Source organism: Pangasianodon hypophthalmus, chromosome 26 (assembly GCF_027358585.1).
Source record: "Pangasianodon hypophthalmus isolate fPanHyp1 chromosome 26, fPanHyp1.pri, whole genome shotgun sequence".
Classification (NCBI taxonomy): Eukaryota; Metazoa; Chordata; class Actinopteri; order Siluriformes; family Pangasiidae; genus Pangasianodon; species Pangasianodon hypophthalmus.
In genome coordinates, this window is record NC_069735.1 from 11,760,345 (window position 1) to 11,784,596 (window position 24,252).

At 41.4% G+C, this 24,252-nt stretch overlaps 1 protein-coding gene across 1 annotated transcript; it reads right to left on the reverse strand.

The window, feature by feature from the left end:
• Positions 1-100: 100 nt before the first annotated feature.
• Positions 101-23,725, reverse strand: marchf4a (membrane-associated ring finger (C3HC4) 4a). Its single transcript, XM_026931929.3, has 4 exons — positions 22,649-23,725; positions 9,164-9,319; positions 8,480-8,672; positions 101-1,853 (listed from the first exon to the last, which is right to left on the reverse strand). The coding sequence occupies exons 1-4, from the start codon at positions 23,081-23,083 to the stop codon at positions 1,432-1,434; spliced, it is 1,206 nt and encodes a 401-aa protein (XP_026787730.3). The 5' UTR covers positions 23,084-23,725; the 3' UTR covers positions 101-1,431.
• Between the last annotated feature and the right edge of the window lie 527 nt (positions 23,726-24,252).

A 24,252-nucleotide genomic window follows, 5' to 3' on the forward strand; every position in this document is an offset into this window, starting at 1 on the left:
CCTTCCTCCCTTCTGCACTCCCTCCATCCCTCCCTCCCTAGAGAAATGACAAATCCATCTTTTTATATATTGCACTCATTCTTCATCTTTTAATGTAGCAATGTATTTTCTTTTCTGACATTTTAACAAATGTAAACAAAATGAGTCCGTCAAACAGGAGCGCTTGACTCAGGCCACGTTAGTTGGGTAGTTTCAGTGTGGCTGCGGGTCGTCCCCGTGGAAACCGGGCTCTTATTGAATTGAGAGTCCATTAACAGCGTTACTGACCCTTCTCTAAACAGCCAGTTGTGTTTAAAATGTAAACTTAAAGGTGTAGTTGGGCAGAAAACCTTTCCCCCCCACCCCTGCCATTTTCCACTCACCCTAAATAGAGTCACTGAGCCGGGACTGACGCCGTTTGCTTCTTTACTTTTACACAGGAGCTAAAAGACTAATGTAGTTATCAAATAATTAGTCCATCTTACTCAGAAACCTTTCCGTAAATTCAAGCACAAATCGATGTATTCTCATTTTTAAATAAAATGAAGAAGCTGTATTTCCCAGCGTAAGTTCAAAGTGGAACTGTATTATTGCTTGAATAGACCCAGCATTCTGTTGCAATTATGCAGTCCAACTTTGGGAGGCGGGGCCTAGGAGGCAGAATGATATCAAACGGTGCTAAGGGGAAAAAAATATCCAAGATGGCTGCCCATAATATTAGAGTTTTGAAGTTTTGTTCATGTTAAATCCCACTGTGTCCTAAACCACATCAGTGAATCTGGATGACATCACTGAAAAACTGGATGTGGTCTGGGGCAGATATCTCCAGAAAAGATTTTGGATGACATAGACTTCCATTACTTGTTAGCTAAATTAGCCTTGTAGTGTTAGTGCAAAACTACTTGGACACCAAACATGTCCTGGCTGATCGACTACATTTGGGATTAGTGGAAAACTGTACATCTTTTTCCCCACAAAATTCTTTTCATTTTAGGCTTTGTGTGTGTGTGTGTGTAATTACCTGGTGGTGTCTCATAGCAAACTTTGACCTTGTGTAATGTTTTGTGTGTGTGTGTGTGTGTGTGTGTTAGTGTGACATATTAGAGCTGCATTGCATTGTTGGATCTTGTGCTTGAAAATACTCACCACTTTGTGTGGCCATGTACTAACATCAGCCCTAATGAGCCACTCGCTTAAAAAAACACTTTGCTCTGAACTTGACCTTTAGCTTTCAACACTGCCTCACACAGCCTTGAAGGTGTGCTCGACAACTAAAATCCTCAAACAAACCTCTCTGTCTTACTTTCAAAAATGTATTACTTCCATAAATGCCAAAGTGTACCAGAAGGACCTTGAGCTCATTTGCTAGCAAATGTCTCTGCTGCTGGGTCCAACTGTCATTCTTCCCTTCCCGAGTTGTCATATATCTCCAGTTTGGCTTCACTCGCCGTCTCAGACGGTGGTGACTCTCATGACCAGCTCGCGGTTGTCGTTTCTGGGCTGCGTTGTGGCATTTCTGGGCTCCTGGTTTCGGAGATTGAGGCTGAGCAGCTGCAGGAGGCTGTACGCACAGTGACGCTCCGCCTCGGAGGTGTCCTCTGGAGCTGCAGTGACCGCTGGCACAGTTGTGCCTGGGGTGATGGTCACTGTGGCAGCTGTCGTGAGGGCGGAGCTAGAGGGAGAAGGGGAAGTGGGTGGGGCCACCCCTGCCCGATTGCTCAGGGGGAGTGTGAGGGAGCGTAGGGTGCTGCTGCCCTTCTGAGGGTCCTCCGAGTCCTTCAGCTTGTCGTAGTTGAGCACCTTCCACTGCTGATTCACAGCCTGCCAGCGGTGGAAGATACGAAACACGGACGGCCCCTCGTGCACTATCAGAGCTGAGAGAGAGAGAGAGAGAGAGAGAGGGAGGGAAAAAGAGTGTTAGTGAGTAAACACTTATTTCCCTTTCTGCTACTGTGAGGAATTTGCTTTGTATCACCTGTACCAGGGTTCAGCAGCAGTGTACTTTACCAAGTACTTAAAAATACTATAACAGAGCCAGTAAACATCTAAAAAAAAAACTGGCTGTAGTTTCTAAACATGAATATTCTTAGCTTCTGTAGCAGATCCTCTGTTGCATCTTATCCAATCACACACATTTATGTAAATTATTCAGCTGAAGGCAGCTCACTGGTCCAGAGACTAGCTACAGGGCTAGAGACACTGGATTAGCAAGGGCAGATTTTTCAGAGACTTTCATAGATTTTTCATTTTATTTGCCTTTTCTGGTCTGATTAGCAAACTCACGACATGAACTGTTAAACAAAGGTCGACAAAACCAAAATGTTTTGACAATGGACAGAATATGGCTTTATTCTCTTCAATTCAAATTCAGTACAGATGTTTGTTCAGAGTCTTTGGCGCTAGTCATAATGGTAACATGAAGTGCCATGATAAAACAAAAAATTGTCTTATTTATAGCCGTAAACTAATCATTAACTTAAGCATTAAACGGTAGCTGTCATCACCATTCAGTCATGCCAGTCGCTTATATGGACCTTAACAGTACCTAAGCTGAATGTAACAGTAATATGAATAATTTATACAATAGCCTGTGTATAATTTGGCTGCTACAATTTTTGACTGTAGAGCAATGCTGGACAGGCCACGCCCACCATGTGAAATTGGTAGCGCTATCTACACGCTCACAAGAGACGAATCCAGATCGAACGCTGCTCAGTGTTTTCTAGCGTGAAAACAGAGTTAGTGTTACATACTTTATTTTAAAATAAAGTAGAAAGCAGTCAATACACACATGCTTTACCAGACTATTCTTGTGAGAAGCAGACATTGGTTCATAAAGTAGCATGGACAGAGGGAGAGAGAGAAAGAGGAACACACAGTACACACACACACACACATTTCATCTTCCTTCTTCTGAGGCAGTCTGACTGATTCAGGTCAGCAAAATCCAACAAAAACACTGCCAAGCTTGTGTCTGGCCTTTAACTTCGTTTTGCCTTTTTATAACAATGTCTGTCTTCACAACAGTGCATGTTAGGTAGTGAGGACATAAAAAGTCATAAAAAGAATCACCCCATTAAACGCATTCGCAGAAAAGAAAGCTGAAGGCTAACACTGGACTTGTGGGCGTGCACTATTTGTTTTTTTTTGTTTTTTTTTCAGTTCTAATGAGAAATGGTATTAGGAAAAACGTGTACCTTACAGTCTACTATACAGTTTATAAATGTTTAAATGTATTTAAGTTTGATTTACATTTTATGTGCTAGGCTTCATACTAGCTTCATTGACAGATCTCTGCTACTTCCTTCCACGCTCTAGTTCTCTTTATAATATCTCTATACACATTTAATGAAAGGTTGTATATGACAGGATATGATGAAATCATGGTTATAAGTGTCCATGTACACTTAAGTCTATAATCCATATCAGAGATTTCTGTAGCCACAGACCACTTCAGCTATAAAAGTAAAAGAGTATTTTAGGTATTAGGCTTACTAATAAATGTGTACAGTAATATTCTGGCTGTTTACTTATTTTCTATTCACTGTACAAGCCAACAAGCATTAGTCATTGTCTAGCCATCACATTTGTTCCCCTTTGAGTTCAGTCAGAAGGAAAAATTGGCTAAAAATACTGGAAAGCAAAAGCAACCTAGACTGTACTGTCGCTACTTATATAAGATAACATCAGGATAAATGGTCTCGGAAAAATCTAATCACAGTTTTCTCTTCAAATATCGGCTATCAACCAAAATGTGTTTGTTGTCCAAAATATGCTTTTCTGGCTGTGTACTAGCTATGAAGCTAATGCTGCTAACAAGTAAGGAACACAATTTTAGCTTCCAGTTCAATATCAGGCAAAGTGCATAGTGAAATCATCACACGTTCACCTCAAACTTCGTTTCTGTGGTTTGTGATACAATGTAATCTATAAAAATGAACACAAAGACGTCACAGAGCTAAAAGCTGTAGCGGCGGGCATCTTGAAGCCACAAACGCTTTCTTCCTCAGCACACAGTTGGGTATGAAAACAAACACCAGACTCATATAGCCTAAGGTTTGAATCTGGAATTGGATGATAATATAGTTCCAATTTTATACTTATTCTGGTATATTTTGAAAATTTTAATGTGCAAATGTTTATACTAAACCAAATGACATCATTTGGATGTGTGATCTCCAGTACAAAAAAAAAAAAAGAGTAAAACACTAAACATTGCTTAATATGTGTGTAAATTTCATTTTTGCCTGAGCGGTTCCTTTAAATTGGGGAAGAAATAAAAGCCATCAGTAAGTGCTAAATAAAAAGGAGCCTCCTTATCTATCAGTTAATCTTTCTCTCTCTATCACACTCCATCCTTCTAAATAAACACCACAGAAAGGACTCCTTATCTATCCGGTAATCTCGCTGTCTCTCTTTCTGCACAGTGGACTGCAGTCTTTCTCATTACCGGTGGAGAATTTGAGCTGCGTATTGATTTAACAAACACACTTCGTCCACTAGAGCTGGGAAAATGGAAAATGAGGCTGACTGGAGGAAGCTCTCAAGGCGATGCCTGAATTTTGATCAGCGAGTCATATCCAGAGTCTGGCAGTTTCACGACTTTCTTTTCTGTCTGTCACTTTCTTCTCTCCTCCCCACGGTAACCATAAATTATTCTTGCTTACGGCGAACCAAATGAAAATATGTCTGGGGCATAATCAGGCTCAAAATATTAAATGGGTTCCATATTTAGAGGCGTGCTGTCTCAGCAGGTACTGTTAAAGGGAGCTCGAGTCTTTCTTTGTGTTTCTAAATAAAGAGCCAGTTCTCCTGAGCATCTTCTATATGGCTTCAATGGTGATTATCATAAAGCTTTTTCAACACTTCAGCAGTGTTCTATTGGATTAAACATGATCTTACTCAAGTTAAGTGAGTGTTGTGTTTTTCACTACTCCAACAACTGAACCCCAGTTGTCTGGCAATTTTTGGCAACGCAGGACATGTGGCTGAGATTCTGGGAGTAGGTCCATGCCTTCCTACCATTTGAAATGATACATTCTATTGCTCCTGTATAGTCTCATTTATACTACATGTACATGCTAGTTGACATATTTGATACACTGACTGGTGCTGCATAGGTTGTGTTTTCTCTTTTTCTACAGTGATGACTCAGGCTGCGTTCCAGTGAACTTTTTTACACTCCGTTGATGACTTTGCATTGGGGTTTCCTTGGGGGAATTCCCCTCGCCATTTTAAGGCCTGTTCTAATACTATTTATTCATTCATCTTCAGTAACCTCTTTGTCCTGGTATGGGTTGCTGTGGATCCAGAGTGTATGGAGTGTGAGGTGGGAATATACCCTGAATGGGACGCAGTCTTTAAGAGCACAATGCACACACATTCATATCTAGGGGCAATTTCGTGTAGGCAATCCACTTTCTGGCATGTTTTTGGCAGGTGGGAGGAAACCGGAGAACCCCACATGAGCACTGTGAGAACCTGCCAACTCTACTCTACTAACCTGAGTTCAGGATTGAAATCAGGACCCTGGAGCTGTGAAGCAGCAGCGCTACCTGCTGCAGCACTATGCCTCCCTGAAAGCTCTCCAATTAATGCTAAATGTAAATGCCAGTTAGAGTATTTAATGATATACCAACTGCTTTTGCATAAGTTGTGTTTCCCCACTTTTCTCTTTTTTGTAGAGTGCAATACTGACTCATCAGGAGCTCAATCATCAGCCAGTAAGATGACTCAGGCTGTGCTCCAGTGCAGTTTTTACACTCCCTTGTTGACTTCCTCTTGGTGTTTCCATGGGGGGAATTCCCATTGCCATTTAAGGCCTGTTCTAATACTAATAACACTTCAAGAACATAACATTTCATTTGCTTTACAAAATCATAATTGGGATCAAACAAAGACCATGCCTAAAACTCCTCCTACTTCCTCTTTAACTCCCTATATACATACACTACATGGCCAAAAGTATATGGACACTTGACTATCACCCTCATATGTGCTTGGTGAACATCCCATTATATATTTAGTCCTCACTTTGCTGTTATAATAACCTCCACTCTTCTGGGAAGAGTCATTTTTTGATGCACTTTTGTGCAGTGCGTGACATCAGCTATGCTGTCATAGATGGCTCCCCCTGTCTGTACTGAGGAACTCACTAGAATGACTCACTAGAAAACATAACAACTACAGACAGTTAAGTATTACTGTAAAATACAGCCTTCATTAATCAGATTTTTCTCTCAGATATTCCTCTCTCTCTCTCTCTCTCTCTCTCTCGTTCTCGCTCCATTCATCCACTCTGTATAGCCACTTGCGGAAACGTCATGATCCATCACAGAAAGGACCCCTGAAGGACAGAGTCATTGCTCTCTCCCTCTCACACACATGTACACAGATCGTTCACAGAAACAATCCAGACAGCGTCCTGTTTGGCCTCTCACAGCCTGTACGCACTGCCAGTCTCCCATCAGCAGTAATACCAAAAATGATTATTCTTTTTAATCTGCCAAAGGAGAGTGTAACAGCTTCCACTCTCAATCCAAAAGCTTTGCCTGCTCTATTCAGGCGTGTCTGTCATCCTAATAGAGGAAGAGTCTTTCCCTTCCATCAGTGCGAGGGTATTATAGCCTCGGCCTCTCAAGCCCTCGCCATATTTCTCATCTGTTTTTATGGACCATCTGTGACACGACGCTACAGAACAGTGAGTCTGTCAAAGCCTCGTATTTCACATGGCTGTCAGAGAAGAGCATGGCGCTGGAGAAGCCACCGAGCGCATGCCAGTTCCTTTATAGTGGCCTGAGGATTATGGGGCAGCCTTTTATTGTAGAGATTATGTTCGAGGAAATCTTCTCCATGCTCAGGTTGAGCCATTTGTCAGTCTTTCTTAAGTCTCTCTCTCTAATCTGTCACTCTATACACGTGCAAGTAGCTCTTGTTACAGATCTCACAGCAAAGCAGATTCGCAATTATCATCTGACACTTAATTAATAAACAATTCTATCATTTAATTAGGAGCGAAGCTTTTCAGAAAGAGAGACTCAGAGAGGAAGAGAATGATAGCAAGACTGACTTTTCTGTCATTTACACCCAGGTTTTGGACAGCTTTGTGTTGCCCACTGTGTGGATTATGACAGGACAAACATGCAGCCACATTTAGACCCTCTCTGTTTGAGGATATGGTTAAAGGCAGCAACGGAGACCCTGGGGACTGAGACAAAAGTAACATGTTTTTATTTATTTAAATATTCCTTAGGGGTGTCAATTATTTTTGGCACATATATTTTTGAGAGAAAATATTATTATTTAAAAGAAAGATTTTTTCCTTAGAACAAGGACAAATAGTTTATCCTTTTGTTTTTTAGAGAAAATTTTTATTCATTGTGTGTAAATTTATTTTATACTATAAGTTCTACTCATTTTTTTTTTTTCATGAGGAGTGCCAATACTTCTGGACTTCTGCTGTACTGCTCTGAGACATGTCAGAGATCAATTAGCTTTAGCATTCCTTTAAACTTTAATGCGCAGGCTGAGAAGATCTGACCGAGCAGTGGAAAATTCGAGCTCTGCTCAGTCTAGACAAGTCTGTCTGCTCATTTAAATTCCGAAATGAGTGAATCTGGCAGCTTTTATGTATAAATATCTCAATTATCCATAGCCAAGAATGAAGCTGCTCAATAACGCCCACGGCCTTGTCATCTTCTCCTTCTTTTTTCTAGTAGATTTTTATGCTGTCATGTCATAAATGAGCTTTGTGTGTGTGTGTGTGTGTGTGTGTGTGTGTGTGTGTTTGTGTGTGGTGTTACCATGCCAGTGATGTTCCAGGGGACAGTTGGACCAACTCGTCTTAATTAAGCTGGTTTTAACTGAGAAATAGCTGAGGCATGACATTATGCTAACAGCAAAGATAGTCCTACTTTTTGTTTGGGGTAAATATTACAGAAATTTACTACCAACTTACTACCAAGTTCCAATGCATAAATAAAACACCACCATCCTGTGTGTACAACAGGTTTTGGGACTTTTCCTTGTATGCAGTTTTTGTAATCAAACATGCCAGTGAATGCAAAATAGCCAAAAAAAAAAAGACAAATATTGGTCTCGTCTCACCACAACAGGCAATTCTTATTGTAGTTCCAAACAAGTTTAGGTGCTGTATTTCAGAGTTTGTTTCTGACGAAGGACTTCCCAACAGCTTTTCATTATGAGAGTGGTGTCTGACAGTTGATTATGAAGCTTAACAACCTCAAGAATCAGGTAAAGTATCATTCTAAAACTGCTCATTCTAAATCATTCGAAATCCACTTCTTGGAAAATACTGTCCACTAACATTTTATTATGGCCCTGATTTTTTATATATATATTTTCTATCCATAACCTGATTTGTACAGGTCAATAACTGTGTCTCTTTTGTGTTGAGAGTTGTTTAGTTTCCCCACGGTGATGGATAACAGGTGTGAAACCTCACACATCAAAACACACACACAACGGCTTCTCTACTCACCAATGCACACCAGGTCCATGAAGCCGTACATGGCATAGCAGATCTGGAAGAGCAGGTCCTGGCGCTGCCACTTGGCCGAGGGACTAAGCGAAGACCACACAAGCCATGAGATGCTGGCGATGAGGAAGAGCGAACCGAGCACCGCCGCTGCAATCTGCACCTTCTCGATCACCGTCAGAGAGATCGCTTGCCACTGCACGCACAGAATGACAGATACATGCACCACTTATAACAACCCAAGCAGACTACTACAAACAGCTACAAACAAGCCTGTAAGTAAGCTGTGCAACATCAAATACTGTATATCAAAACTCAATGAATGAGACTTCAGGGACTTTAAACAAGCTTAAACAATCTCAGCTCATCTTCAGTAATATTTTATTTATAAAGTGGCTGATACACAGTCATGTCTTTTGCTTAATCTCTTCAAATAGTGTCTAAACCATTTTGAATTCTGTATATAGCACAACCAATTGCTCACAATTTACTTTGCGCTCAAGTTTTCCTCTGAACACACACACATACACAGAGTCTACAGCTCTGACTCAAACTTATGTTCTTATCACCCTATCACTAACACTTTATTTCTTACAAAGAGCTTGACGTTCTTTGGCTATGAGCTGGATATAAACTGGATATGAGCTGAATATGAGCTGAATGTGTCAGTGGTGTACAGCAGATTACCTGTAGCGGATTCTTGGTGCTGATGGCGATGACTTGGTACTTGTAGTAGCACAGCTCACAGCTCCACGAGCCTCTTTCACTGATCCACTTTATCAGGCACGGCTCATGAGTGCAGCGCACCGAGCCACTACAGCGGCACGGACTCAACAGCTCACCCTGCAGGACCCAACACACACAGCACACTCTTGCAGGGTTATGTTGAATCTAGGACTTGAAATCTCATGATTCATGACTTGAACTCACTTATCTATGGCTTGAAATTTGACCTAGCATGTTTTTGGGAGGTGGGAGGAAACCCAGGTGAAGCCAGTAACCTGAGCTCATAATCGAACCAGCGACCCTGGAGCTGTGAGGCGGCAGTGCTGCACCACTGTGCCGCCCCATGTGAAGGTCAACAATTATTCCTAATTTGTACTGCATACTGTGGACCACAAAGACCACGGTTAACCTCATTAGATAGCAGTGTTATTTTGCTGTCACTGTCTTCAGACCATCCTCTTGCACTACAAGGTTAATAGTTGGCATTAAAGTAGAATTTTGCTGTTGTGCTTACAGTGCGCCTGCACTGACAATTTCTTGAAAAGCTCCATCCATGCAACGTAAAGCGTTTTAAAACTTGTACGCTTGTATCTTCATTATTCGACAGCAGTATTCAAAGGAGCTTCAGGACAACACTGCACAGCTTGAAAGTGCCTTCAGTAAACTGTGTGTGGGTGGCAGACACAAAAAACACTCACGAGAAAGGCCGCCGTGTTTGCACGAAGCTCTTTTAGCCAATTTGCTGAATGACTGTACATCCTTCTGTCACTGCCTTTATTATGAGAATACAAATGCTCCTTATGGAGAAACTTTGTCTCCGAGCGTGTTCTTTATAGAACAGTAACCAGAGACAATGACTGTGCTGAACTTGTTTGGCCCAATACCTTCTTCATAAACAGACTAATGTGTATAATATGTTGTATAAATGTGTATAATATATGTGCTACAGTGGTTTAGCTAGAGAACTCATTATAGCCAGTTAGTGACTAACAAGAGTTACTACACTACACTATATTCTAGCTATGCTGACCATCACACCCATATATGGTTCTTCCCCAAACTGCTGCCACAAGGTTGGAAGTACACGGTTGCCTTGAATGTCTTTGTATGCTGTAGCATTCTGATTTTCTTTTATTGGAACGTAGAGGCCCAAATCTGTTCCAGCATGACACTGTTCCTGTACATAAAGCAAGCTCCATGAAGACATGGTGTGTTAAGGTTGGAGTGGAAGAAATCAAGTGTCCTGCACAGAGCCCTGACCTCAACCCCTCTGAACACCTTTGGGATGAACTGGAACACCGACTGAGTGCCAGATCTTCTCATGTGACATCAGTGCCTGACCTCACTAATGCTCTTGTGGCTGAATGAGCACAAATCCCCACAGCCACAAAATCTACTGGAAAGCCTTCCCAGAAGAGTGGAGGTTATTATAATAGCAAAGGGGGACCAACTCCATATTAATACCCATGGTTTTAGAATTGTTTGTTCAACAAGCACATATCAGTGTGATGGTCAAACACTCACATACTTTTGGCCATATAGTGTAGGTAGGTTTAGCAGGTTAGTAGCATCTATTATCCTTTGAGATACATAGAGCCTTGTGGAAAGCCCTTACATTCAACCTGATGCACGCGGTGTGTTGTGAGATTACGGCGATAATCGGCTGAGTTCCAAATGGCATACAAAATGTATGTCACTACACCAATGTTTGTAGATGATTACTATTTAGTCATTCTAATTAGTATGCATCATGTGGTTTGGGACAGCGATTTATATTCTAAGTGAATGTATATTGGTAATTGCAATTGTGAAATCAGTTTGCATGGTGGAAACCAATGCAGCACAACCAACATTAAGAAATGCTCTTCAAATTCCAACGTGCCATAGTCATCCATTGCCAGGGGTCCAAGAGAGCAAAATTGGCCATGCATATTCTCTTACAGTGTCAATCAGAGTGACAGTAGCCAGTCGTGGATGTCTCTGAGCTCACGTATGTGGAAGAGGGTGGATATCTGCTTTCCTCTGAGTGTGTTACACTGCAGTTCAAAAAAAGATGTGTTGGCTGGCTTCACATGTCTCAGAGGCTGGTAGCTGTCATATAATAGGAGAGGTTTGGCTAGTGCCTGGGAATCGGCCGAGACCAAAATTAAAAAAAGAAAGAAAGAAAAGGGAATGTTCTTCCACAAGTAGCTTCCATGCAATAGCATTTTCCACCAGAAAGGTGAAATCCAAAAATCTTACATCCTGTATTTTTAAAGAAAGCAAACCTAAACAGGCATGGGCACACAGCCAGAGGGAGGAAGATGAAGCTGTTTGTGCATCAAAGGAGCTGAGTTATCAGCTTGAAGCATGTGGTGGATCCTACAGAGGAACTGGTTATCTCATTCTACCATTGTTTAAGAGTGTGCTTTTGGACAACATCAGATGCCAGATACTCCAGCAAGTCTTAGCTATAGAAACATTCTAAAATTTGACCTGTTCTCAGCTACATTATGGTCTCAAGCCCCTTTCACCCATACATGTTTTGGTAAATATTCAGGAAGGAGTTAAATGCGAAAGCATGCCAGCGCCAAAACATATTAAACTAACTTATGAAATTATCAAGGATGGCTCATGTATTAATAATAGAAGTCAATACGTTATCTGGAAAAGCCTGTAGTCAGCAAAGAAGAAGTGGAGATGTCTGAAAACTGGAGTGATTCAGACATGTAGAAGCTGATGGCCATTTGTGCCAAGGACAAAATCCTTCATCAAATGACTGTCAGGGTAGCTACATGATGAAATACCAAAGAAAAAGCAATATAAGGAAAAAAAGATGCAGGTGATAAACAGGTGTTTGAAATGTAACTGCAAAATTTGTTATATATCCTGCATAACAACAGTGAAAATGTGAATGTGTATATCCTGTAAAACACCATTTGACAGCTGCAAGTTGACAAAGCCTGAACAAGGTACTGTATGTCAGGTCTTGAGATTTGAGTGTGAAAACACTGTTGATACACCAGTTGGTGCAATGCTCAGAAAAATACAACAGACTCAGTTTAGGACCATAAGGTCTGCTGGTGCGACCAGTCCATGGAACTGTTCATAGGAACTGAGATGGGACACCATGTGGGAGAACTTGTATTGCTTATCATGGAGGAAAAGATCAAGAATGAACTTAGAATAATTTAATAATATTTGTGCAATTGCGTTTCTTTTTGTACAATACTAATTGCTAAGGATTTACCAACAAATCCTGCACATGACAACTACAGGCAAAAAAGTGATTCCAATGCCAGTTCCAGCTGACCCCTTTTTGGGCAATTGACCCCAAATGGATATTATGAATTTTTTGCAATTCCAAGCCATGACCATCCTACATTTTTTTAATTCCAAATTTATAATTTACGATTTGTAAATCCATATTCAATAAATATTTCCTCATATTTTTGTTTGCTTTTTGACTTGTGACTCAATGTTGTTGAGGAACAGGATAGCAAAAAAGCCTAAACTAGCTAAAATAGCACTCTTAATGGAAATGTGGCTTGTTTGCATGTGACTCCCATTAACATTTCAAAATAGTAGCACACAAAATCTGTCTTCATAGTTAGATATTCATAGTATTAATTTGTAAAATAAATTAATAAAGCAAAAGAGGAGGCTGGGAGTTTCTTACGACCTCATTTGTAATCTAGTGGTCCCACATGGGGTCATTACCCGCAGTTTCGGAACCCCTTAGGTAACATAACTATTACTTTTCCTTCACTGTTAACCACTAGCATTGCTGTTTGAACTGCTCCTTTATCTTAATTCCAACTTGGTTATTATACAAAATTATTAACAAAGGAGACCAACTGCTACTGCATTTCTTTCTCCTGCAGATCACCTCAAATGTAAACTCCAGTCTAGACTGTTTCTAGGTCCAGACTGCTCAAGGCTACTTTGCTTAGAGCAGTTTATCTGTTGCTTTCCATTGGAGAGTATAAAAACAAACTTCTTTTCAGTCATGAAATGAATATAAAAACATTCATGCTGACTGGATCTCACTCAAAGTCTCATCTGAAGTTTGGGATTTTTATACACCATGAGGTCAAGAATCTTGTCTTCATTCTGAAAACTTCAGAATGGGAAACTTTCTTTAAACAGTGGTTTTCAGCCTTGGGGGATCCCCTGGTCTGCAGATTTTCATTTCTCTGCTGTAAGACGCCTGGCTCACTCATAAATAGCTGATGAGTTGGGAAGAAGCTCAACCATATAGAGCTACAAAAAAAAAAAAGCCATTCACTGTCATAAACCGTCATACTTTCATTTCCAGAACAAAAAAATGGCCATTCTTGTATGGGTCTCAGTTTTTGTTGTCCTTGTTTATTTCATTGGGAGGGCATTAGGTTTCCTACAGTAGGAAATAAGCTTTCTGGACAACTGACATACATGCAAAGCATCGCATTTCAACATCTCTAACAAGCACTCATATAGATGGGTTTCCAATGCTTTCTCTCTTTTCATCAAAAAAAAATCATACTCATCCATATTATCTCTGTCAATGCAGCAGGCTACGCGTGCTAGCTTCTGAACTAGCAGGGGCATGGCATGGAGTTGTTGGTGCATGGTTTGGTCACCAAATAGCCAATGAGCATCTTTTGTCCTTCTTCAGTTGCTTGAGAGAAGAAGGTTTTGGAGAGGCCTTGAAGAAGAAGTGACATTCTTGACATTCACAAGTTTAGAAACTAGTTTGTGACCGAGAAAAGAAAAAGATCATAAAAACACCCAATTGAACCAGTCTCTAGTTCAATACGGGTTTGTTTGCTGCCTGTGTGGACTTTTGCATGTTCTTCCCATGTCTTTTTTGGTCATGTTTTTCCTTCCACCTCCAAAAACCTGCTGGTAGCTGGACTGGCTATGGTTATTGCCCCTAGGTGTGAATGAATGTGTGCATGGTGCACTGCAATGGGCTGGAGTCCCATCCAGGGTGTATTCCTGCTTCTCACCCAGTGTTTTTGTTATAGACTCTGGATCCATTGCAACCCTGAGCAGGATAAAGCGATTACTGAAGATGAATGAATAAAAAAAAAAAAACACTTAACGGAAGCAGCACTAATTGAACAGTGGTAATATTGTCCTCTGCATCCATATTCTTTGGTGTCTCCTTTTTTGAAGATTTGTGTGAGTTTTGTGTCATAAGATAACATCAGAAGCCAGATGACGAGATTTCTCTTGTATTACAATGTAAACCTGCTGAATGGTTTTTTTAAGGTTTGACAGAACATAGAATGATACAACCATTATACATTCAAAACCCCTATATTTATAAATACACTCTTAGAAAAAAAAGGGTTCCTCCAAGATTTCTGAAAGGTTAGTGGGTCTAGCTTTCTAAAGGAGTTTTAAAGCAGGAATATTTTTGAAAGTAAACCGTCTGTTGTTGGATTCTACATAGAACTTTTAAAGGTCTCCCTAAAAGAGACAGTCCAAAGAACCATACAGAGTGCTAGACAGAACCATTTCTTCCAAGAAGCTAACTTTATTTCACTTTATGTGTAATATATCATAACGTATGAGAAAAAGGATAATAATACACTTGCAGGGGCATGTCCTGCAAATTTGCCCTTGTGACCCCAGCCATGTGGTGATACCAGTGGTTAAATAGCTATTCTAAACATTACAGACTGGGGCTCAACAGTAAAGACCCTTTGTTAAAGCTTCAGGTCTTGCTCGTGTCTCAAACAGCCAATGAGCATTAAAAGGCTGGTCATAAGGTTACCCGCTATTGATCCCTGCTTCTAGAGCTGTATTTTAAAAGGACAGGACAACTGACCTTTCAGAGAATAATGTTAATATGTTCTGTTAATGTTTGTGGTTGTGGCATTGAGCAATGCAGCATATATTTCATTAAATGATGAACAGCTTAGTGATGGTTTGGTTATGTTGTTTTGGTGAATTAAAGCTCAAGAGGAATGATTGTCCGGATATCCTAGTAAGCACAAAGACATTTATATGGCAGAGAGAAAGCAAGTAAAAGAGTGCTAGAGTCCTTCCTGTTCAGCTCTCTTTGAGAGGATTTGAGTTTTCAGGAGACTCCAGGTTGACAGTCTGGCAGTGCATATAGAAAATTCGGAGGATGCATTTGTATGTGCGAAGAACAGCATTGCCTACAGGAACACGCTTCACTTAAGAGGATTATGGTATAAGGGTCTTAAACTGAGAACTGGTCCCCTGCTCTGTGTAGATTACATCTGATTTGAGGGAATCTCACTTTTCTATTCAGTTCTGCTTTAGAACATGAGAAATACCTGCCTCATCTGATTTTCTACACTTAAAGATCCCCAAACACATTAAATACACTATATGAGTGTGATGGTCACGTGTCCACAAACTTTTGGCCATATAGTGTATAGTTATTGTAAATTATTTGGGATGTGCTTTGTAAATCCCTTATGTTAAAAAAACAAAACAGCAAGAGCTTCTTTTCTCACTCACCATTTTCCAGTGATATTTGATGTCATATTAATAAGAAATCCAACATAGACGTTGGACTCCAAGTTCCAGAATGCAATGCAATTATATGATGATGTTACGACAGAGATTCGGGCTTGGCTAGTTAGAGATATACAAGATTATGAGCATGATGGCATTGATGATGGTATTAGCATGAAAGTTTAATCTTTGGAACCTGATCTGTTTGAACAGAGTGTACAGATGAGGAGGTGAGAGAGCTGGACAGACTAAAGTGCTGCTGCATCACTCTCTTTAAGCAGAGATAAAGCAAAGGCTAAATCACACTGGTACCGCTATTAGCAGGTAGTCGAACAGCATTGTGGGGAATGGAGGAAACCTTTAACCAAATGAAAATAGACCAAAAAATTTACAAAACAAATCTATATAAAACACATTATTATGTCACTGAGGGTGGGATTTTACTTTAAATATTTAGAATAATATAGGTATATTATCTAGATTATCTGGAAAGCTTTACATCTGATTCACTTGGCAGTAATTATTCATCTGATTTGCTCTGAAACATTAATGATAAGTGTCATAATCATGGTGTGTGCAGTGTAAAAGCCCCTTTGATGGAGCCCTTGATGCAGTATATTTGAGCAGGAAATGAGGCTACTTTATCTAATTGAGTCAAGTGAGCCAATCAGTCGATCTACTCGACTCACCTGCAGGCCAGCTGGCTGTTTTCTGCACACTAACCTGATGATTTTATTCCTCTAGCTTTACATCCTGAAGCTAAGTCCTATCCCAGTTGATCATTTATATGTCTGAGTGAGAGGTATAGTGTGGTACAAACCCAACTACTGACTGAGATACAGAGACACAGACTAAAGGCTGTCAGAAACAACACATGAACACGCTCATTAGTCTTTATATATCAGTCAGATGAGGACTGACAACTGAAGACCATGGAAATGTCAAATGTCAAAATGTGGGAATCATCCTAAAACTTACAACAGGCAATGAACAGTGACATCTGATGAAACCGCCTTCGTCTTGTTAGCATGTCCGTGACTTATCAGAAAGACAAAGCAAAAAAAAAAGGAACAAGAGGAGTAAGACAAGAGGAAGCAGAAAAGTGAGAGGCAGCTCAAGGACTTGGTGCTTGGGTTTGAAGCTTTATGTTAATCCATCTTTCTTGTTAAAATTCGTTATTGTTCCAGCAGTCGCCTTGAATTGCCTTATTAGCTCGGATTTTAGCAAAAGCAAAAGCTAAAACACTAGTACCCATGCTGTTTTTGAGCCTATGTAATGTAGCAATGATTTAACGGATTGAACATCTGATTAACATAGCTGAAAAAATATAGCTCCGTTTTTGCAAATGCTCATTGTGTTGGGGCTCGGTGCAATTTTTTTGCAGGGCTCCCTACAGTGTTTTGAATAGCATCTGCAACAATTATTAGGCACACTAATAAACTTGAAGTTATGATATTATGACAGTCACGTTTCTCTCTACTCTTTATGAACCTATTCATCTCCAAACAGCAACATAGAGGCAGTGTCAGTTAGAATTAATAAAGCAACATGAAGAGCTAAGAAGAACTGTCTGTTTCGGTCCTAGAAAGCCCTGCGGCAACACATCGCAAAGCTTAATAACTGTGTTGCTGTACAGAGCTGAATCTTACATAAGAAGTTCACTGAGGGCAGGAGTGAGTGTGTCGGAGAACATTAGAATCTCTTTCTGTCTCTTCACTACCTTTTTCCTGACCTTAGGTTCTGTGTCCCACACAAGTAGGCTGACTGAATGGAGCTGGCTGTAGAACAGTGGGTGGAATGTGTATATATATTGTCCTGAAAAGTCGTACCACAGCCGCGAGTGCATTTGGAATTTGTACATGGAGAGAGAAGTGTGTGATGAGATGGAGCTCTTTCATGCTCCATTGAGAGTGGAACTCACTTGTCTAAACAAAGTGTGCCCTTGTCTGACAGACTGAGAGTAAAGAAAGAGAAAGGAAGAGATCTGTATTTGGCAAGAAGACAAAGATGTGTAGTTTGATATTGACATATTCACACTATCCTAACCGCAAAGCATGGTGGTGGCAGCATCATTGTTGTGTGGATGCTTTTCGTCAACAGGGACTGGGAAAGTGATCTGGGTTGAGGGCCTGATGGATGGAGCTGAATACTGCCAAAGCTACACTGAAGTGGTTCAAAACCAAGAACCCGAAGGTGTTAGAATGGCCATGTGTAAGAATCTGATTGAGAATATGTGGCGCAAAAATTGCTGTTCACCAACAGTCTCCATCCAGTCTGACTTTGCCAAGAGGAATGGGCAAAAATATCAGGATCCAGACATGCAAACATGACAGACACATATCCCAGAAGACTTGCAGCTTTAATTGAAGCCAAATCAACAGCATCGCTGACATTCATTAAAGCTAGTCAGATCTGCTCCTTTTCCCTGCATGCACATGATGACATCCATGCAAAATGTAAAATCACGCTATTGAAATCAAATGCAATGGTTTCTGGTGTGTTACAGCTAAACTCGAAAGTTGGAAAAACATATTAATAAAAAAAAAATCCAGCTGTGTAACATGTTTTAATCATGAGGTCATTGTGCAGTCCCAGATGATGGTTGCTTCTGCCGCACCCTTGAGCAAGGCGCTTAATGCTAAGCTACACCAGGAAGACTGTCCCAGTTAAAGTCGAATGTAAACCAGTACTGGATTTATGGGATTCACTAGAATAGACCAAGACAGTCATAAATGGGCTTGGCATTTTTGCTCAGCGAATCCTCTTGGTGAAGGGGGGTGGGAGTGAAACAAAAACCACTGCTTAATATTTTTCTTCTCCACTAGTGCATGCATGCTGATGTTTATCATGCACAATGTTATCTTAATATGAAGCAACATATTTGCTTCTTGAATTGCTTCTTGTAGTGTGGAAAACAATGTAAAGAATAACCTGTATTTTGCAGACTACACAACCTCTAGCAGGTGGGACTAATTATAAAGCATCAGAAAAAACAACCTTTTTTAAAAGATATATTTTTTCTCCAAGGTACAAACAAAGCAATCTAAAAGGACACTTATGTACATAATTTTAAAGATGCACTACATTTTCTTTCCCAGGTTACTAAAAGTACAAAAGATGTAAAACATGCCCGTCATAAGCATTTGTACTCTGAAGTATAAGAGTACCTTATTTCTGACAGTGTTTTCCATTTGGCATTAGTCACTTTTTAACAAGTCCATTTATTGGTGTTTTTATGGTAGTTGTGCTGTAGCACGAGGTAAATAAACAAAACCGCGAGCTTGAAAAAACCCCACAGTCCGAGACAAAAGCTGCTTAATAAATAACCAGGTTGCAACATTAAAAATTGATAAAAATGACTTCTTTGTAAGCATGTACTTATGGACATATTTGCCAGTTCCAAAAGGGGAATTAAGATGTGTAGAAAATTCTATGGCTCAAGAAACGACCCAGTGCTAAATTACAGCAAATCTAACGAGACAAAAACTAACTAGGCTATAGACTTGTGGATTTAGAGGCAGTACAAAGCAAAATAAGTATATAATATAAAAAAAAATAAAAAAGCCTGGTGCACGACTGCAATTTCTACACCAAAGCAATGTTTATATTGATTTTTTCCCAAAGCAGACAGAATTCATGGGTGCGTTTAAAAATTCCCAAGAGACTTGTAGCACGGAAAATATGGTGCTTTACCTCAAACTAGAAGTTAGAAAGCATCATACTGGCTTTCTAACAGTCTTTCATTCATGAACATTTTGGCATGAAGTATTCCTAAATCCAGGTTGTGAGCAGCTTTTTCCGTACTGCTACGCAGTTAGGACTTTGAGACTATTAATTTGTGCTGGACGTGTCCTGCTGGACACTGCACATCATGTCTAACGACACGGCTAATTAATCAACACAGCGTGATTGAAACTGTGCAGACGTGATGGTCTTCCGGCAAGACTACTCGGTGTATTTCCACTTGCTCTTTATTAAAGAACTCTCAATCCTCTCTCTCAATCCTCTCTCTCTCCTCTCTCTCCCCTCTCTCTCTCTCCTCTCACACTCTCTCTCTCTCTCTCCCTCTCTCTCTTTCTCTCTGTCTCTCTCTTTCTCTCCCTCTCTCTGTCTCTCTCTCTCTTTCTCTCTGTCTCTCTCTCTCTCTTTCTCTCTCTCCCTCTCTCCCTCTCTCTCTTTCTCTCTGTCTCTCTTTCTCTCTCTCTCTCTCTCTCTGTCTCTCTCTTGTTTTTCTGTCCCTCATTAAAAACATGAAACATGACCGGAGCAGGCCCAGGGAGTCTTCATGACGAGCAGGAGGGGGGAAAGAAAAAGGAAAGCGTTATTCTTTTCCGTAGCATGTAACTGGTCCCGCGCGCATCATGCAAGCAGAGGACCTTTCCGTTTTTTCCTGCCGCTGTTTGGGTTAGAGTGGTGGACCATTTATAAAGCACTCGTCCTTGTTTGAACCATGGGTGCTCGAGGAGAGATGGAGCAAGAAGGATGGAGATACAGGAAATGGAGTGACTCAAGGTCTGACAAATGCACACACACGCGCGCACACACACACACACACACACACACCTCTGTTAGAGAGTCTTCTCACAGACCCATCTGCTTCCTGCTTCGCTCTCATTATAGACAAAGAACCATCCATCAGCCGCCAGCCAGACCTCCCTAACACACTTCACACACTGATGGATACCAGAGAGAAATATCCTGCTGGTGCTAGGAGTGGGATATCATATGGCCATATAATATTAATATTGCAATGAAAAGTCATGATACACTTTTCTGTGAGTACCATAGGTATCAATAAACTGAATGTCGTGATACATATCGGCCATTATCATTATAAACGCCTCTGTGGCTCATAATGTGATGTGTTTATTTTGCGCTAAATTCAGACTAGCAAGTGGCTAGTCCTCGTGTTGCTCGTAGTTTTTCTCTTGTGGGAGTGTAGCGACCGATGTTGTTGTCACTTGTGGGGTGTGAAGTGGTTTTTTTTTTTTTTTTTTTTGATGAGAAATGGTAGTAGCCAAAATGTAACTAAGTAGCTAATTAGTTAAACACAGATTACATTTAAGCAATATCGCATTATCAGGAGTGCGATATTGCTTTTAACAATTCTGTAAACAAGAAATTGATATTGAATAAGTGACATTTCTGATACCATCTGGTGAGATCGGCTACTTCCTTCCAAGCTTTATTTTTCTTTGTAATGTTTCTATATGCGTTTAATAAGAGGTCATATATGACAGGATAAGATGAAACCATGGTTATAAGCTTTCTTCTGTGTTTGTTTGTCAAACAGAAAATGGAAACTAACTGCAGCTATGAGCTAAAGCTGTGAGCGGGGACCTGAAAAAACGTCGGACCACGTTTATGTGCTATAGGATTTGTCTGAGGAATCATTCAAGCCGGTGGTTTGGATAGCTGGCTAATTTACGTACATCTGAAAAAATCTCAGTGCAGATGTGGATTGTTGCTCTGTGTCTTTGTTGCCAAGATTGTGGTTCCATGTCGCGCACGTTCATTAAAAATAAACCACCGCCCGTCGTTTTTCTGCTTGCAGGAATGTCTCAGTAGTGACGACACATGAGCGGTGTATATAAGTGAGCGTGTGTCCATACACAACTATCCAGGCAGTGTGCTAGACAAAGCGTGTGTATCATCTGACACATATGCCACAAAATCCAGTGAGCTAACCTTTACATAATGAGAACAGTGACTGTCCTGCACATGGCAGAGGTTGGGGACAAATATCAGTCTCATAAAACCGCTGTGGTGGAATCTGAGAGCAAGGGGACCTCAGCTAGAGAGAAGATCTCATTACTGAGCTTGTATAATAGCACAGATGCCCCCATGTTCATTACTTCAATGCAGGATCTGGCTTCAAAGGTTCTATAGTCTGCTTCCCTGCCACTCTTTATGGTCAGTCTTTCTCTTTGCTTCAGATTAGAAACAGCAGTAGTCGCCACTATCGACACGTTTTCTCATTAAATTCAGTAAGATACTTAAAGATAAGCGTGAAAGCCAGCAGATATCTTTAAACATCGCTGGTATCTTTTGTTCTGTACTTGGCCCCTGATCGTCACCTGATCCTGTTTCCAGCTCATTCAAAATATCAAATGAGATCATTTAACTGTTTTGGAGCTTTTTTTGTTTGGTTTTGTTTTGGTGACGCTTTTAGAACTGTACAAAGCTATGTACATACAGAATACTTTTTGTTGGTTAGCTTGGCGTGGTTGATTAGCAGGTAGCGCTGCCGGCTCACAGCTCCAGAGCTGCGGTTCGATCCTGAACTTACTGTCTATGCAGAGTTTCGCATGTTCTCTCTGCGTCCGTGTGGGTTTCCTCCGGGTTGTCTGGTTTCCTCCCATCTCCCAAAAACATGCCATGCCACGCTAAATTGCCCTGTGACTCAATGAGTGTGTGTGTGTGTGTGTTTGTATGTGTGTGTGTGTGTGTGTGCATGCGTGTCTGTGCGTCTATCTGTGCACACGCGACCGGCATCCCATCCAGACTGTATTCCCACCTCGACCCCGGTGTTCCCAGAATAGGCTCCGGATCCTCCACGTCCCTACCCAGGATAAAGTGCTTACTGAAGATGGATGGATGAATGAATGCATTAGTCTTTGCAAGGCAGCAGATTGCTCTTGACTTGGATGCTTTTCTAGAAAATTGACACATTTTAAATATAATGATATTTTACATTACAGAAGGTACTGTTTGGGCTGATGTATAGTGAACCAGGATAGCTGTAAAACAGGATAAAAAAAAGAACAATGAATTTAAACTGACATTCCTGAGCCACCTTGATGAGACAGAATCTCGCGATATCTCGCTGGAACTAGTTTGGGATGTTACATTTTTCGACTCTGGAGGTGTTAAAGATGTGACTGCTGTGGGAAGTCGGTTCTCTTTATAGGTATAATGATAATGTGTTGGTAGCGGAAACCGTTTGACGGTGTGTGTGTGTGTGTGTGTGTGTGTTTAAGGCCCTCTTACCTGATCTGCGCCCTGAAAGCAGATCCGGCACAGAGGTGTGCGCGCTCCGCTCTCCGTGCAGCTCTCCAGACTCGCTCTCTCGTCGAGCTTCTCTTTGGTGCAGTCCTCGCTCGAGCTGCCGCCGTCCGGACTCTCCGTGGCGCTCCGCTCCGCTTCTCCAGCCCACTCAGCGGCGGCGGCGGCGGCGGCAGCATCCTCGTCCCGCGTCCGGTCCGCCGGAGAAGCGCCGTGGGCGCTCGGCGCTCCGTTCATGGCCGACGGTACCGGTGGCGGTGGTGGTGGTGGTGGTGGCCTGAGCAGCAAAGCCTTCAGGTCACTGAACAAGACGCGACAGCGGCGGCCTCTCTGCTTTCCCTCGCGCCGCAGCATCGGTAAACGGCTCAGCGAACTCCGGCACCATCCAACACCGACACCGACACCGACAGCGCACCACATGTGCCCGTTTTTACTCGCTGAACGATGGACGAGGTGCAGAGATAAAACACCTTACCGCTTAGCGTCGCAAACTATCCCGGCTAGTCAGAGTAATGGACACAAATCTGTTAACCGGAATCACTGCTCGCACTCCGTCAGCTAGCTAGAGTGGCTAAAGCTAACACATACTGTATGTAACGGCTTTTCAGGAGAATGTTTCTGTTCGAGCCGCGCTACACATTCTACACACATAACCGTCCACTGACGCGGCGCCGCTCCAGCGAACAGAGTCGACTCCGACTCTCACTCAGCTGTCGCGAATCAAACGAGTCGACTCCTGGAATCGATTCCACACAATACAGCAGTTTTCACAATTCCCAAAACTAAAACACGGGACAGGAAGAGATCTGGGCTTTTGTTTTGTTTTGTTTTGTTTTCTAAAAAAAAGTGCAATATTAATTAAGAATACTTATAAAATCCACTATTATTATACTGTGAGAGTTTGAACGACAAGATATCTTGACATTTACTGACCTGACATGCCCTCATGATGGATAAATGACACTTTGGTTCGCAACATAATGTATAGCTAAATTACTGTAGCTCATTCGTGTGAGTAAATGTTTCACTAATGACTCCTTTTTTTTTCTTCCTAGCCCGTTTTTCCTCTTGGCCGTAAGGAATCGACTCCAGAGATTGTGATCGGAGAATCGACTCTTTGGTTCGACTCCCTGCCCTACTAATTACACACAGACACAGGATGCGAGCTCACAAAAGGCTACTGTATGGCACGCGACATCTATAACTGCAATAAAACCTAGACCATGGGTTGGCTATATCAGCGAGCTGCTGCATTCTTTCAGATTGTGTCCTTCAAAAAAAAAAAAACAGCAAAATTATAATAAGCCACACACATAGAGAGCAGATTCCTGGTCAGACTTAAAGCGGCAGCACGAGCGTAGAGAATGGTGTGCACGAGCTGACCCAGGCAGCGGTCCAGTTCGGTGTCACGCAGGTAACAGAAACGGAATCCCGGGCTGTTGACCTGATCCTCCACACCCATTGGACAATTTCTGGCCTCTCTCGTGCCATGACAAGTGTAGGTCCTAATATCCGTAAAGGTCTTCCCTGAAACGCCTGTCCGTTCGTGCAGGGACTCGCGAGCGCTAGGCGATCCGGAGCGCAGGCTC

What these genes read in the sequence shown, in the direction of transcription:
- marchf4a (XM_026931929.3), bottom strand. Translation starts at nt 23,083, where the DNA reads ATGTGGTGCGCTGTCGGTGTCGGTGTCGGTGTTGGATGGTGCCGGAGT. An exon ending in GCACCAAGAATCCGCTACAG is followed by an intron (nt 8,673 to 9,163) that starts GTAATCTGCTGT and finishes CTGTGCGTGCAG; the next exon opens with TGGCAAGCGATCTCTCTGAC. An exon ending in CATGGACCTGGTGTGCATTG is followed by an intron (nt 1,854 to 8,479) that starts GTGAGTAGAGAA and finishes TCTCTCTCTCAG; the next exon opens with CTCTGATAGTGCACGAGGGG.